This window comes from Boleophthalmus pectinirostris, unplaced genomic scaffold (assembly GCF_026225935.1).
Source record: "Boleophthalmus pectinirostris isolate CB_2022bp ecotype Guang Dong unplaced genomic scaffold, ASM2622593v1 HiC_scaffold_19, whole genome shotgun sequence".
In the NCBI taxonomy this organism is placed as follows: Eukaryota; Metazoa; Chordata; class Actinopteri; order Gobiiformes; family Gobiidae; genus Boleophthalmus; species Boleophthalmus pectinirostris.
The window spans coordinates 9,817,536-9,834,819 of record NW_026571140.1 but is presented as its reverse complement, the minus strand read 5'-3'; the positions used below and the strand labels follow the sequence as shown (position 1 = coordinate 9,834,819).

At 37.7% G+C, this 17,284-nt stretch overlaps 1 protein-coding gene across 1 annotated transcript in view; it reads left to right on the top strand.

Moving 5' to 3' along the window:
• Positions 1-5,006, top strand: part of vstm2b (V-set and transmembrane domain containing 2B) — a 49,791-nt gene extending 44,785 nt beyond the window's left edge. The window contains exon 5 of the mRNA XM_020927471.2: positions 4,918-5,006. Within this exon, the coding sequence (XP_020783130.1) occupies positions 4,918-5,006 (89 nt within the window). The remainder of the gene's footprint in view (positions 1-4,917) is intronic.
• Positions 5,007-17,284: the final 12,278 nt, after the last annotated feature.

Genomic DNA, 17,284 nt, shown 5'->3' with positions numbered 1-17,284 from the left:
GTGAATGTGACTAGTACTTATACCATTTTCAATACTTTTGAAAATACTTACCAAAAAATACTGACCATTTGTTTTAAAGAGAAATCACTATAGGACAGAAAATATATGTATTTAATTTATCATTTCAGGCTAGGGCTTTAGAATCATCATGCATCGATGCACTACGATACATTTAGATTCTAAAGCCAAATGCCATTTTGCTTTGCTTGACCCTTACCTTTCGCCACCACTGTTATCACGTAAAAAAAGTGCCAAGGAAATAACAGCTCGAAAAAACAGTCCTGCCCTTTGTCTCCCCCTCCCTCTCTCTGATCCAGCTGCAGCTCCTCACCTTTTCTCCTTTCTCTCCTCTGGTGCTTCTTATCTTTATAATACAAGGTGCGGAAAGTAAACGACTATTTTCTCACCGTTTAGGCAAACTCATTCCGAACTTTTAATGTGTGTTTCTCCGGATTTATTGCTCCTATCAACACAAAATAAAAACTGTAGTGATCCTGACACCCTGCCCTCTATATCTGAAGTCCACCTGTTTATGTTTTCAATAAGACAAGATTGAAACAGGACGAAAATACGGAAAAAAAAGAATAATGTTGTTCCTCATATAGCCCAACCCTACTTGTCAGTTTTTATCACCAAAGTTGAATTGATTACATTATTTTTTTGCATCATGGGTAGATTTCTGAATTGTTACACCCCTATTCCACGCCCAGTTTTCTCTACTTTTCTCTAACTAATATTTATTTTTCTATATTTTTTTATTTTTTATAGATCATTAGCGCTTCAATCAGGAGAGAAGAAACAGTTTGAAAAAAACAGTAGGTGCACTTTAAAACCATAAACTTGGACCCAGCTGAGACTCTTGACTGGAAGAGTGACCGTGATGTGCTTATGCAAAAGAAATGACAATTCTCACCTAGAGCTCACACTCCGGCAGTCAGTGAAGAGGAGGAGAGGAAGAGGCTGAGGTAGTGGATGGTTGTGGTTGGTTTAGGGCTGGACAATGTGGTCCTGTAACAGTTTTTGAGTTTCTGGCATTATTGTAGCGTGATTCAGTGCTTTTCTGTGTAATGTGGCTCGATGCTCAGAGTCAGACACTCGCTCTCCTCTTATTGGTCAGCCTATGCCATGCCTATGAGTGAGTGACAGGTGGATTAACCAATCACTAGTGATGGTGAGATGAAGCCCCATGAAGCACTGAAGCGTTCCAGCCATTTGCTCGACTCTTGAGCCGATTCTTCAAGGTGCTTCATTTGCTCCACTGTGCCATCAAGAGGCCAAAAAATTTATAACAGGCAGAGTGATAATAGAACAATCAATATGATCATCGAGGTTCTGATGGAAAGATTTATACTGAATAAATGAATGATTAAATATTTGAATGTTTGTGATTTCAACATAAAGTGTGAATGTATTAACCTGGAGTCTGTGTTCATGATATAAAGGTCGGGTTAAAAGAAAAAGTAGGAACAAATTGGAGATCAGGATGTAATGTGACTGTGCTTGTGTTTCTACTTTATGTCTGTGCTTATGCCACAATAAGGATGGCAAAATATGGTCATTTTATTCATTTTTATATAAAAATATCAATTTCTCCACAGTATTTGGACTCAGACGGTTTCTTTTTTTTTTACAGAGAATTTCCCCTGCTTTTGAAAAAAAAAAAACTTTCACAGCGCACAGATGAAACAGGTGTGCTCCATCGCAAAAAAAAAAAAAAAAGAATCTCAAATAGAATGTACCAAACTCGCAATAACCCTAAACCACAAAATGTTTTGGGTGAATCCGTTGCGTTTCACTTATGTTTCGAATTGCGCGAAATCCGTGAACCACTTCCTGAATCAGTCATGTGGTTCGGGCGGTTCAGGAGGCTTCGAACGTCACCACTTATATCACCGATATGAGCCTTGATACGCGCTTCACCAAAGACTTCCTGGATTACTCAACACACGCTTCGAAGCCTCAGCACATCTCGTAACATCACTACCAATCACAATGAAATGAACTCTCAAAAGAAGCATATAACAAAGTACCTCGAAGTAACGTTGCACGATTTGGGGAAAAAATATGTCATTGTGATTTTTATGACAAGCAATGATTTTAAATATACCCAGAAGAATTGTAAAAAAAAACCACTAACTTATACAAGAATGAAGAATTTCTCAACAGTTTGTTATAAATCTAAATCTAGGGTTGCATAATAAAGCAGAATATTTCATTGGTGTGAAGAAAATTATGGTTCTTTGTTTAATTAAGGTAAATTGCAGTCTTTGCTATTTGCTAATTGCATCAGTTCAATTCGCTTTGATTAATCTTGCAGCCTTAGCATAAGTGTACATTGTAATAAAATATATAATCATAGAGATTGACCGATTCTTTTTTTCATGATGTAGTTTTTCTGATATAGTTTAGTATCCAAAGAGACCAATAGCAATGATAAATTCTGCTGATATTTTTAGGCAGATTTTAATTGTTTTTTCCAAATTACATAATTTGACTGACTAAAAACTCATTCACAGCCCTGTAGTCACACTTTGTTCACTTTGTTACCCTCTTTACTCTGATGTCTTCAAATAAAGCTGTAAGTGTATTCTTTAGGCAGGTCTGTGCTGGAGATTTAAAGGGCCCATATTATGCTCTTTTCTGATTTCTGTTATAATGTTGTTTCCTCATCACAAACAGACCTAGAGTTGTGTTTGGTTCATTCACACATGTTTAACACACAAATGCTGTATATTTTTATAGTTCTTCTCTCAAACAGAAAACACCTGGTTCTACCTTGTGATATTTGATAATAAGTGCTTCACTGTGTTTTTAAACTCCATACACCTTCTCTAGAATCATTTGGATAATTTCAGCCCCCATGTCTACTGAACAAAGGGTAACTATCACTTCATGCAAAAAAACCTGAAACATCTATGTATATATCGTATCATTTAATGCAGTGTTTCCCAAACTTTTTTTCTGGGGACCCATATTTTAGAATGTCACAAACCTTCTCGAACCAACTCCAGACATTATTCTTAAACCACAAAATACATTTCTGACCATTATTGAACATTAATGAGGATATTTTATTGTTGACTGAATGACTGAGTGACTCATGTCTCTCTGAGTAATTAGTTTTACTCCAGTTTTAAACAGTGAAAAACAGTAATCAGTGTTTCCCACAGAAAAATAGTAAGGCAAGGCGGTGCTGGCTGCTGAAAAAGTGGGGAGCAGAGAGGGGTGCGCGGAGATTTATGTAGATGTATGTTGCAGACCTACATGCAGATTGTGACAATGTGATCCCAAAAAAACCCTTTTGTGACCCGCCTGCGACCAATGATTGATTTAATGTGATGATTAGGGATGGGCATGATTAGTCGATTAATCGATAATTGATCATTAAGAATTGCATCGATCACGTTCATTTTAATCGACAAACTGAATGTAGGTTGCTGTGCGTAGCGTGACCAAACAGGGGTCCGTACATGTAGCTCTCTGCACTCAGAAGGAGCGAGCAAACACAAACAGTTGTTCAGTCTGCAACGTGCCAAAGCACAAATGCACATGTAACTCTGACTTGTACAAGAAATTATATGTTTTCAGTTCCAGTCAGGACAAGTGGGAGGCCATGTGCACAGTGTACAAAGCCGCACACATGTTTTGGTGTCCAGTGGGAAAAAGCTCACCAGAACACCGAAAACATGAAAAAGCTTTGCCAGGTGAGAGTAGCGCAACATTGATGGCCCCACCTCCCACCCCCCGTACGGTGTCCTGGTTTTGACAAACGCAAATATGGTCACACTCACCTGTATTCCTTGAGTTGTGTCTTTCAATCCAACACAAGTTGACCGCATCAGCACACAAGAGCAGTTTTTTTGTTTGCTTAGTTTATGCAAATTAGCGATGCGGTTTTAAGTTTCGTTTCTGTGAGACTTGCGCAAAACTGAATTAAACACATTATAATGTCAAACGGGCTGATGTGGCTCTAGAGTGGTTACAGTTTGTATGTCGTAAAGTAGAATTTATTTATGCAGATTAGTAGTGCAGATAGTAATAATAATGATGATCATTTTAATATAAAAAAAACGTTAATGATTAATTGATAATCGATCGTTAATTCTCCCAACGATTGATTAAGAAAATTTTATCGAATGCCCATCCTTGATACATTATCAATATCGTGCTGCTGTATTGATATATCGCCAAGAGTATTTTTTGGTATATTTTACTAAATTATTTTGTTACAGCACTGCAGTTTTGTTGCTTGTTCAGAGGAAGCAAAGTCATTTATGCGACACATTTGACATTTGCACTATTTTAATGATGTGTGTGTTTCATAGGAACTTTGCACAAGAAGAGATTTAATAAAGACTTTTATTGTCACAGCCATGATTTAGCCTTTATTTTTTTATTGAACTGTATGAAATCGATTTGAAATATATCACATCGAACCAAAAGTACACTCTATCAAAATATGTATCGTATCGTGGCTTATGTATCATATCGGCAACTTCTTAATGATACCCAGCTCTATTCATGACATCACAAGGTGGAACTGAGCCTTTTGAGATTTGGAGATGTAGACAGACTTATAATAAAGGGTTACTCAAACGTGTAGATGAAACAAAACACAACTCCAGGTATGTTTTTGATGAGGTATCACCACTATAACATGGCGTAAAGCTGACAAGAGGGAATTTGGCGTAATATACTTTTTATTATAATTATTATTTTTTTGGCATGGTGCCCATCACAAGATTGTATTTATATGATTTGCTGCTTGTAAGATGGATTGGTTGAGAGACTGTTGTAGAAGGCTCTGAGGTGACTGGAGGAATAGGGAACACAGTCTCCTCGGTTGAATTTTATACTTTGAAAGCATTATATTCTCCCTTTTCCATCTAATATATTCGTGTCTTGTGCTCCCTCCAGGCTGCAGCATCCTGAGCTCAGTGGACCCCCTGCTGTGCATCGCCCTCCTGCTCCTGCATAACCTGCTCCCGTTCCTGTTGGCCCACTGAAGACATTTCAACCAAAATCCAACCCACAACCTACCTGCCCGACTACCACTCTCTCACTCTCTCAAAAAACCAAAATACCAAACGAGCAGCCGGTGGGGTCAGGGGGAAATCGGGTTTCACATCTTATATACTCGCCACACATCACCGCAGGGAGTGACGGCGATGCAACCGGCAACCGAGGACTTCAAGAGGAGGTAAAAATTACAGAAAGGACTTTGCTAAAGATCGAACACTGACTTTTTGGACTCTATAGGAGCTCGTGCGGACGTTTTGGGGGAAAGAATACAAAAAAAAAGCAGGATTACGGGATGCACATTGGCCAGGCGGAGCGCTGCCTCTACTCTGCATAGCACCCGCTTCACGCATGGCCCTCGTCATATTACTACGTCACCGCCATGTTTGTTTCTTTTATGGAAGCATCTCCACTGTGAATCCTGCTTTTAACCAACACCAGTCACTTTAATAATGTGAGCCCTTCAGTTGGTTCCAGACATCTGTTTATTGAGAAAAAAAAAAGTGTGATCTCAGTGTTACGTTTTTGCTTTTAACGGAGAGGAGATTTTGGAACATTCGCATTATACGGGAGGTGAAATGATTCAGGCTGTGTTGGTCTAATGTACTTTTTGTCCAGATGAAAACGGACAGTGGAAGAATAGTGGGGCCGTGAGTGGGAAGTGTGAAAAGGCTTGAGCAAAAATAAAGATCTGTGTTGAAAGAGAGAAGTTTAATTGGACACATTTCAACAGGAAAGGAGACTTGCTCAGTAATACGCAGATGGGTAGGGGGAAAAACATTTATCCAAGATGGCATTTTTCCAGGGTTGAAAAAAATACTGATTTGTGTACAAACTGTTACGGCAACTGATACTGAACTTTGAGCCCTGTGGTCATTATGGTATTAAAATTTAAAGAACAAAATAACATACAATGGAGTAATTATTAATATCAAATAAAGTTACAGAGAAGGTCACATCTGTGGTCATCTGGACACTGATTTTGCATTTAAGATGTTTCATTTCTCCCATCCAGAAGCCATTTTCAATCCTACTCTGAGTTAACCAAGTCCAGAGTGAAACCGGTGACATTTTTATACAGCGCTTTTCCACCTTCAAAGTGCTTTACATCAAGGAACCACTCACCCATTCACACACACACACACTCCATCACCAGTGTACGCAGACTCTGGGCCAATGTGGGTTAAGTGTCTTGCCCAAGGACATAACAACAGAACTCATTTATGGCAGCTGGAATCGCGCCAACAACCTGTGGGTCAGTGGATCTGTTCGCTCAGCCGATGATGTTTATGTTGATTCTAATATGAACAGTATGTAACAACTGTCTCGTCTTCATCAGATTGGTCTTTGATTGACTTGTGTGGTTTTGTTCCACGTTTGAGAATGTGGAAATGTTTTGATTGTGAAAACAGTGTCCAGATGATCACCGCTGAAACCTTCTCTACATTAAATAAAGTTATTTAGTGAGTGACAATGGAATAGTGGCTTGGGTTTTCCCACCAACAGAAGAGCCAGAGGGTCAAACCTCGCCATAGGCCTGCTAGACACTTTACCCACATTGTTGGAAGCATCTGGAAGGGCCATCTGGCTCACAATAAAATATATGTACACATCATAGACTGTATATAGAAATGGAAATAGCTAACGTGCTAGTCAGAGCGTTCCAAATCGGACGTTTGCGTGTGGCTCTTCCTACTTACTCTGCCTCCCATTGACTTCCATTGGAATATGGTGGCCCCTCTCTCTGTAACCGCTGCGATGAGCCTCGTCATTTTAGTCTTAAAATGTTTGTCTACTGGTTCCTGTTTTATTTTTTTTTTCCTATTCATAATATAGAGTTTGGCTCCGAATTCGCTCCTGATACTCTTAGCATCCCGAGCTTCATTTGAGTGGAGCTGAACTCTACAGGTGACATCACACTCACTTAGTCCACTTTTTTATACAGTCTATGGTGCACAAATATATTATATATGATTTATTTAAACAGTAATTAATAAATAACATATGATCAATGAAAATGTATTTGAACTGCAGAACTGAATTCAAGTCTAAATTTCCATTGTGATTCTAGTGTTGCGTCCACACAGGGGAACACTGTATGTTTAAAAGAGAAAGCCAATGCCTTGGTGGTGGTCCACACTTTCTGAGCAAGTCTTAATCTGCACTGCTCCAGTGGAAAAGCACCTCTCTGGTAAATACTCATGTTTTAATCTACTGTAAACTTCAACTGCCTATTTTTATACGGGTTTGATTTAATCTTACTACTAAATTAAGATTTTTTTGTCTTTGCTGAGTGCAACATTTTGTAACTCTTTCTTTTAAAATATATAGCCTCAAAGTCTTTTGCATGATTCCTTGATATATATACCAAAAAAAAGAAAACAGTCCAGTTGCCACTTAAAAACTTCAGTATGTAACTTAAAGTGTGCAATCTTGAAACAAAAGTTTATGTCCTTCTCATTTACTTTTTTTCATATGAATAGAGTTACACAATGTTGCTCTGAGAATAGACCTACTGTTTTAATGAAGATACTCCTGATTTCAAACTTTATAACTGACCACAAGTCATGATCTTTTGTCGTAAATGAACTGGTGAGGAGTCCACTATTGTTCCACTGTCCCTGTCCACTCCACGGAGCCGCGTTTGTCTCATGGCTGTGTTCCATCATGTAAACACTGAATAAGCTGATCTATTTTGATTAAGATAAGGCACATTTCACCATTGTTGTTGTTTATCACCTCCAATGATGTTTATTTTTATTAAATCAATGGTGATCAAAGTGAAGACATTTCATTTCTATCAGACAAATAGATTTATTGGTATCTCGCCAGCTGCGGTTCAGATGAAGGTTTATTGTTTTTGTAATAAAAGTTAGATTTGAAAAGGTGGCACGTGTGTATCTGTGTCTTTCTTATAACTGCTCAAGTTTGGGCTTTTTAAAGAGGGGGTGTTATTCTAGAGCTTTGTTAGACCTTTACCATGTTATAACATTGGTCTCTCATCAAAAACACGGTCCCATATGACACAAAATTGATTCTTGTGATGAGGAAATATTAAAACAGATCAGAAAAAAGCGTGATATGAGCTTTTTAATCATTTGTGTACGTTTGAGTGATCTTATTTTCTCTCCTTGATTCTATTCAAATCCTCCTTTCAGTTAAGTGTACGAGACTCCACCTACAAGCCTACGCGACCAGGAAGCTCTCTGAAAGCTCCGCCCATGCTCCCACCATACTAAGCGGCATCGAAAACAAAACTGAAACAAACACAATTTTTAACACATTCTTTCCGGCAATTACAACATTTTCAAAACAAAGAAAAAGATAATATGGTGACCTAAATATGTTGCGGTCCATGTACCATTTGTTCTTTTGAATTTCAGTTAAGAACGAAAAACAATAAAATGGGAAAACAGTTTGATATTTCATTATTTTGTTTTAGCACAAAAAATAATCATTCATTTAAAGTTTATTTCAAATAACACCAATCAAAAAATAATCTAGGTGACTATTTTAAATTTGATATTTTATTCTCTGGTTTCTGGTGGTTCTCTTTCCTTCCTGTTTGTTGTCATACAATTCCACAATGACTTTCTAAGACGCGAAAGTAAACGTGTCATTATAAAAGAAGATGACATGTTTGTCCACAAAATTGCAACGATTTTCAAGTAAGTCCTTCTAGCAGCAGAACTTCATATAAACCAGACAGAATAAAATCAAAACTCAAAATTAAAATAGGCATAACTTTAAATTAAATATTAGAAATAGAGGTCGAAATCTGTTTTTTTTTGTTTTGTTTTGTTTTGGGGTTTTTTTTGTTTACACTAAAACGGAATAATGAAATAACAAACTGTTTTCCCATTTTATTGTTTTTCATTCTTAATTGAAATTCAAAAGAACAAATGGTACACGGACCTGTTATGTGTCATAGAAGTGTAATACCCCTTCTTTAAATACTTCCATGGTTTGTCCTATTTTTAATAACTTGTACCTGATTTATATTTGTTCTAGTTCGAGGAAATGCCCTTTAAGTCATACAGTCTAATGGAGTCGTTTGTGACAAAAGTGAGACTAAAGGATATCATCTATTCATTTAAACGAACATTTTGTTGGATGAGAATCAATTGGAAGCAAAAGACACATTTGTCCAGTCGGGCATGTTGCTGTCATTACTGATACTCTGCAGCTGATGTCATCAACATTCCCTGGGGTTGTGAGGCTAACTGAATGCACTCCTCTGTTTGAATTTACTCACGTTATTAGATTTAATCTGAGCCGAGTCTGACCATAAAGAGCTGACTTGGTTGGAATTATAAGAGGTGAGATGATTTGTGCACTAAAAAAGTCTCTCATGCATAAAATTATAATCACAAGCTTGAATTAACCAACAGCTTTTCAGTTAGTCACTCTTACATTTTAGTTTTTTTTGTTTTTTGTTGAAATTCAAACACTTAAACAGGACGAAAACTGCTTCTATTCATCACAAGCTTCTGAAAATCTTCAAACTTTTGCCACTTTAGGATCACCACTGGCTGAACATTCCATCATTAGATATGGATGTGGAACACCCCCATGGTTCAGCATCAGCGAGAGAAGGGACTAAGTGCACAGCAAAAAGTGGACTGTTAAAATTGACTCTCACAGAATCAACTTTAACATTTTCTCAGAGTTTATATGAGTCCAATCTGTTCTAGAGTTAATTTAACATTTTTTTTAAATGTTAATCAAGTAACACTGGACCACAGTTTCTGTTTAACCCCGAAATCCAGAGTTATATGAACGTTTTGAGAGTAAACAGATTAGACTTTGTAGAGTTATTCTGATTTATCTGAACAACACACAGAGGTGTTTTATTTTATTTTTACTTTATTTTAGTTAATTTAAGATGAAATTATGTACAAAACTGGTTCAAACTGGTCTTCTCTCATAAGAGTTTGAAGTGGTGAATAGGAGGAGCCAAATTAACACTAAGAAAAGTTGAATTAACACTAAGGGAAGTTGAATTAACCTCAACCACATCAACTCTGACAAATAACCCCAACTCAAACCCCCATTTAACTTTCAAATATAAATAAATAAATAACACTTTTGGGGTTAAAAACAACTCTGAAAAATTTTACCCTAAAATTTTAACCCTCCAGTTTTTGCTGTGTGGGCGGAGCTAACAGTCCAAACAGAAACTTCTTTTTCACGTACGGTTGAAAACAAGGTATGAGTTCTACAATGTAAAATTTCTGTACATGCACTTTCAGTTTTTCAAAAAACACTTTTTTTGGTGACTGTTGTCTGACGCCCTCTGCTGGAAAGTGTAGAAAGTGAAAAGGAAAGTTACATAGTGCACCTTTAATTCTCGTCAGTGCTGAAACACACTCAAATTCAATGTAGTATTCTCATTTTAATTGATGTGTTTATTTTGGACGATATGCAATTAACTTTTCTTTCTTTTTTTTTCTTTTTTTTTTTTACAATGGAACAGAGAATAATAACAACAAAAATGATTTAAGTTTTCTTCTTCTCACTTCCCACCCACTTCTCAGAGACTCTCCGTGGGTTTCAGAAAGTTGAAAAATTAGGACTGTTACCATAGCAATTAAGGTTAAGGTATACTTACATTGATCGTATATTGATCCCTTGAGTAGAAAATGTATTCGTTGCATTTGATCCATCCTTCAGTCATCTACCTAAGCTGGAGGATTTTACCTACTAGTATATGGTGTATGTTTTGCGTTAATTGGAGAAATCTTATGGTGTTTTAGCGGAGGTAACTCATCTAGACACAGGGAGAAACATGGAAACTCCACCTAGAAATCAAACCCACTTGAGCCCACTGTTTTTGTTAAAAACGTTAAAAAGTTGACCTTGTTTTACTCTAAAGACAAGCCCAAATCCTTTTCCTAACCTTAACCGTTAGAGATTTGCGCCGAATCAGCAGAGGTGGGACCAAGTCGTTGTTTTGCAAATCTCAAGTAAGTCTCATCTTTTTGACCTCAAGTCCGAGTCAAGCTCCAAGTCAAAAACAAGCAAGTCCAAGTCGAGTCCCGAGTCAGTGGCCCATAAGTCCAAGTCAAGTCCAAGTCCTCTGCTTTGAACTTCAAGTCATTTCAAGTCTTTAAACCAAAATACCAAATGTAGGATAGATTTTTGCAATTTATATGAATTTCAAACTAAATTGTACTTTTAAAAGTCATGGTATATGTCAGAATTTAGAAATATAAGGCTGCGTTCAGACTGCAACCTGAATAGACCCAAATCCGATTTTTTGGCCTCTATGTTACTTGTATCTGATCTTTTAATGACAGTCTGAACGACACAGATCAGATTTTTTCAAATGCGACATAGGCCACTTGGATATGTGGTCCTGAAACCGATACATATCCGATCTTTTGACATGCGACTTCAGTGTGAACAGCCAAAGCACATGAATCCGACCTACACATTATCAACAAGCCACAAACGTCACTATTCTGCGCTGAAGTAGGCGAAAATTGTTACTGAACTTCGTGTCACTGAAGCGAAGCACATCGCCACTCACCACTCTTGTCTCCACATCCACACGTTCCTTTCAACAGACGTCGCTGCCGCTGTCCCACAAAATGCCACGACCAAAAACCTTGTCCTTCTCCTTCTAAATCTCCTCCTTAAAACAAGTAAGCTGTTCATGTTCTGGCTTCAGTACGAGAGGAACTTTAAAATCTCCAGGTGCTCAATGCTCGAGTCCATGTTTGGACAACTTCCATAAACACAGAGCACGCTCGCTGCGGTTGACGTCATCGTGTCTCCAGTGCACATGCGGGACACTTTCGGCCCGTTTAATGTTCACACTGGAGTCACATACAAGTCACATTTAATTGGAAATGTGAACGACCTCGCAAAAACATCGAATTTCACAAAAAAATCTGAATTGAGCATTAAGCCCTGCAGTCTGAATATTTCCTTTTTAAATGTCTTTACAAGATCTGAGTGTAAATCATTACAATCAGAACAGAAAGAATTCAGATTTAAAAAATGCTAAATAACAGCTATTTTTTCATAGTCTGCAGTGAAATGGAAGGATCCTGTTTTATGTAGTTTCCTCTGTTTTACTGTGTTGTACTGTATATTACTGTATTGTACTGTGTATTACTGAATATTACTGTAGTACATTTCAGGATACCATGTCACAGTGGGAGGACATGTTCCAGTTTGTTTCTCTAATATTCAGCAACACATTTATCAGCTGCAAAGAGAAACGTATTTTCTAAAAAACATATCTTTTTTTAGGAGAAGCATCAAGTCTTCACAAGTCACAGGCCTCAAGTCTGAGTCAAGTCCCAAGTCACTGACCTTTGCGCTTTTTGTTGCATTTTTGTCTGAAAAGCACTCTATAAATAAAGTTTGATTGATTGATTGATTGACCTTCAAGACCAAGTTGAGTCCCAACTCTCAGTCCATTTAATCAAGTCAAGTCTCAAGTCCTAAAAATAGTGACTAGAGTCCAAGTCATGACTTACAGGTCCCCATCTCTGCTAATCAGACACAGCCATTTTTGTGAGGGAATGGGCTGCTACAGGGCCCATGTTATTTGTGTTATTTGTATGTTTAATTATGTTAATTTCTCTAAGCAAGCAGAGTAGAGCAGAGACAACTTAAAGATACTTTTAATAAGTGCAAACACTGAAATGAGTTTTTAATCACATTTAGTAGCAAAATAAGCAAAAACTGAAGAAAAAAACTGTAATTAATTTGTTTATAAGAGTGAACGAAACATGAAAATGATGAGGGACAAGTGGGTGGAGGTGCGTCCTGGTGGAGGTCTGCGGGATTGGGTCTTTGCTGAGTGCAACATTTTGTAACTCTTTCTTTTAAAGTATATAGCCTCAAAGTCTTTTGCATGATTCCTTGATATATATACCAAAAAAAAAAAAAAAAAAAAAAAAGAAAACAGTGCAGTTGCCACTTAAAAACTTCAGTATGTAACTTAAAGTGTCTTGAAACAAAAGTTTATGTCCTTCTCATTTACTTTTTTTTTCATATGAATAGAGTTACACAATGCTGCTCTGAGAATAGACCTACAGTTTCCTGATTTCAAACTTTATAACTGACCACAAGTCATGATCTTTTGTCGTAAATGAACTGGTGAGGAGTCCACTATTGTTCCACTGTCCCTGTCCACTCCACGGAGCCGCGTTTGTCTCATGGCTGTGTTCCATCATGTAAACACTGAATAAGCTGATCTATTTTGATTAAGATAAGGCACATTGTTATTGTTTATCACCTCTTAATAAGTGCAAACTCTGAAATTAGTTTTTAATCACATTTAGTAGCAAAATAAGCAAAAGCTGAAGAAAAAAAAGTAATAAATTTGTTTATAAAGAGTAAACGAAAAATAAAAATGACGAGGGACAAGTGGGTGGAGGTGCGTCCTGGTGGAGGTCTGCGGGGTCGGGTCCTCTGGATTGAGCCACGCTGCCGCCGATTAACAATCTGAAACAAAATTCTAGGTCTATATCTTTTGATCGGTGAATAGTCGTGAAAAAATGTCACACTTAACAGAAAGCTGAAGCCTGTAAACGTGTCTGTCTCCTGTGAATATGACGGGCTGGTGGATTAAACCAATCAATTGTGAACTCGGAGAAGAAGCAGTTATCTTTTCAAATTTTAGCCCAGCATGTAAATTAGAAGTTAAAACTACAAGCAAACGGAAAAAGGGTTTATCTGCATTAATACGTCCAGGCTAACAAAGAGAGGAGTTGCTCTGACAAAAGACTTATATTAGCTCCCTGGGTAAACAGTAGCTTTGTGCGGCGCTGTTCAGGAAGGTATCTTTTTGTACAAAGGGATTTAAATGTAAGGTTTGATGTCAGGACTAAATTATGGCTCTTTGATGAACACAATTATCCTCCCCAGACGACAGGGCTTTCATGTGCGCCGAGCCTGGGTGAGCTCAGATATCTCAACCCTCAGGACTGAATCCACATCTGAGGCAACACAACTATCACACAATCCATCCAGGAAAATCACTATGTGCAGCCTTTTATCATTGCAAGTGGATTTTAAACAGTATCATTATTTAGGTAATGATAGATTAAGAGATTAGATTTGCTCAGCGTGAGGTGTTCAAGGGACTACTCAAAAGTACACCTGATTTTTGCTGTTAAAAACACACAAAAAATACTTATTAGTGACTCGTAGTTAGTCTGCACAAGTTGCGTACACACTGTTCCTCATACATCTAGAGTTTAGGTGTTTATTCCCAGTACATTTTATAACAACGGTCAATCATCTCACCTTCCTCTCGTCTCCTTCGGCTCGGACAGACCCCAGGAGAAGACAGTCCCGTCATCCTGCCTGCAGACTTCAAGTACGACCGGCTCCTGGCAAAGATCTGGGTGAGTTTCAAGGACTTCCATTATCCCCGGACCATCAGCCACCTCCTGTGTGCCCACCTGGTGACCGAAGGGTTTGGGATGGTCCTGCACAACCAGCTGGCAGTGGTGGGAAAGGCGAGAGCAGTGGGGTAGATGTGAGACACATTAAGGCTAGGTTTATATGATGCTGAACAGAAGACGCAAAAGTGGTGTCGCATCTTCGCTTTTTATTCCCCCATTTAGACGAGGAAATCTATGTGCATACAGTGATGCAAAAGGGTGTGGAATTCGATCTGGTATACATGCCATCTGACATGTTTGTTTCTGTTTACTTTATGTATGTGACGTAAACACGTACATAATGTGAGCAGATCTGACCAGAGTTTTGCGTCTTGGGCAGTGTAGATGGAAACACTCCACTCTGGAGGGCAGTTTCAGATTTTTGCCTTTTTTAAGACCCCACAACGCCGTCACCATCTAAACCAGGGGTGTCAAACTCATTTTGTTCCGGGGGCCGTATCCAACCTACTTTGATCCCAAAGGGGCCGGATCAGAAAACTCATGGCATATATACCTCAAAAATAACAATACGTTTAAATATTTGTGCAGAGAAACACAAATCTATTACAAAAATCTTTTTTAATTGATGAACTCTTTCTTTTACAAAATTTTATAATATGAACAACCTGAAACTTTAAGAAAAAAACAATTTCAACACAATGTTTTAACATGAACTTGTATGCAAACAGGAATAAGTCAATTTTTCTTGGAAAATCCTGCACTCGGCTCCACTTTTCTCATGTTGGACATTTTGTTGATGAGGGTGTCATGGTCAACAGTCAAAACGATCGTCCTTTAAGAGCGTTTGGAAAGAGACAAGTCTTCATTTGTGCTGCTCTGGTGGGAGGGGCCACGTACAGAGACGCTGGAGACGCTGCTGTGATAAACACCACAGAAAATTAACAATATTTTAATAGAAAATAGAATTAAAATATTTTAGTAGAAAGTCAGCTGAGGGCCAGATTAAAGGTCTTGGAGGGCCGGATCTGGCCCCCGGGCCTTATGTTTGACACCTGTGGTCTAAACAAAAGGCACTTCCAATAAAATATTTTGTCATTTTTACTCACAAGCGTTCTCGTGTAAACAGGCCCTAAGAGCTGCAAGATTAATTGAAATCAATTGACATCATGATGGGGTTGTTTTACACAATGCACATACTTGTGATCGATAAAAGTGTCCATGGTCCTGTTTAGGTGTTTGATTTTCCATGTAAAGGTTGACTAGTTGTCTTGTGGCCATTGTAGTTCCAACTAAATCAGTTATTTCTGGTTACATTATGTTAAAATAAAGATCAGATTAAAGTCCAACAAGCCTCAGACAGAACATATCAGATAGCATCACATGTTGATGACACAGCTACAAAGTATCAAAAACAAAATATCCTGTTTTCTTCTGCATATTAATGGTTAAATGTAGTTTAAATCTGTACCTGAATATATCTGAAATCTGATTCTTGTATTAGTTTGCGAGTTCATATTTCAGTCTTTTTGTCAGTTCTTCTGAATATGTTTAATATGTGAACCTTGAACTAAGTCCTATTATTAAAATATAATTTGCTCATGGCTATGGTTGCCATTAAAATCGCTATTAGATATTTTCATTAAATGGTTCAGCCTTATATACACTGGTTTGGTCTGGTTTGGTTTCCCTTCAGCTGCTCTTCCCTTTATCTGCTTCACCATCACATCAGCACCAAGGCCAGGGCGCAGCTCATCTGTGAATGTACCATGTTTGATAAGGTCAGAATACAATGCCAAACAGTGTAAAAAGGTAGCAAAAAATTTTTTCACATGTAAAAAATATATATATAGTTATGTTTTTGTGCACTATTATTCACATCCCCAAAGACCTGTTGCAAATTTTAGCACCTTATAGTTTTGTCATTCAAAAATATTTTGTATTTTGTCAACTCCCCCCTGACCTGTTTTGAGCAGAGTTTTCCAAGGAGCCACTTTCAGATTGCTGTATCTAAAAAACTGTTTAAGGTCGGTCCTTCAAATTTTCAAGAGTTAAAATTTGGTTCTGGGGGCTTGAATTTACTTGAAAATTCTACTCTTCAGATATGAGGGCATCTTTGAAGGACTGTGGAAAGTGCACTTTCAAAGACAGAGGTTTGATAGTGAACATACACCTTCCCACACATGCTGAGTACTTTGCATTTTAAATCTGACCCTCTGTGATGAACGTTCTAGAAGATATTAAGTGTTAAAAATGGAAAAAATAAATTTGGTGCCATCTTTACTATGTTATACCAAAAAATAGCACCAGAGCACATACAGTAGCTATAAGGAGTTGGGAGCTCAGATTTGTGATTTTCCTATTGGAAAGTATGTGAACCTCCTATAATTTTTTCAGTCAAATCTGTGATGGTCGAGCGGGGGCATTCAGAGATTTGGTGTGGAATGATCCCAAAGGCACAATGGCAGTATGCAATACCTGTAGTTATATATTCACTGATTGACTTCAGTATACTAAGCAAGAATAAAATGAGGTATTTTCTGCATTCTCCATTAGGGAAGTTCAACTATCACAAAAGAACCATGACAGCCACATCAGACTGTCATTATAATCAAAACACGAAGGTGCAGCCAGCAATTACTGAAAAGTAACTCTATTAATCCTTTCAATTGCTCTTCATAAGGTTGAGTCTTTGTTGAATATATATTGCTATTAAGCTCTTGAGCAAGACACTGCACTCACTTTATTCAGACAGGGCAATTTAAAGGTCCTAAATTACACAGAATGGACTCTTGTACGCTGCACTTGAGGACAAAATATGTCTCGCTCGCACTGTCTGCAGCTAATTATAAAGCTTTTTATTGTCATGTAGTACACATTAGCATCCTAGTTGTTGTTAA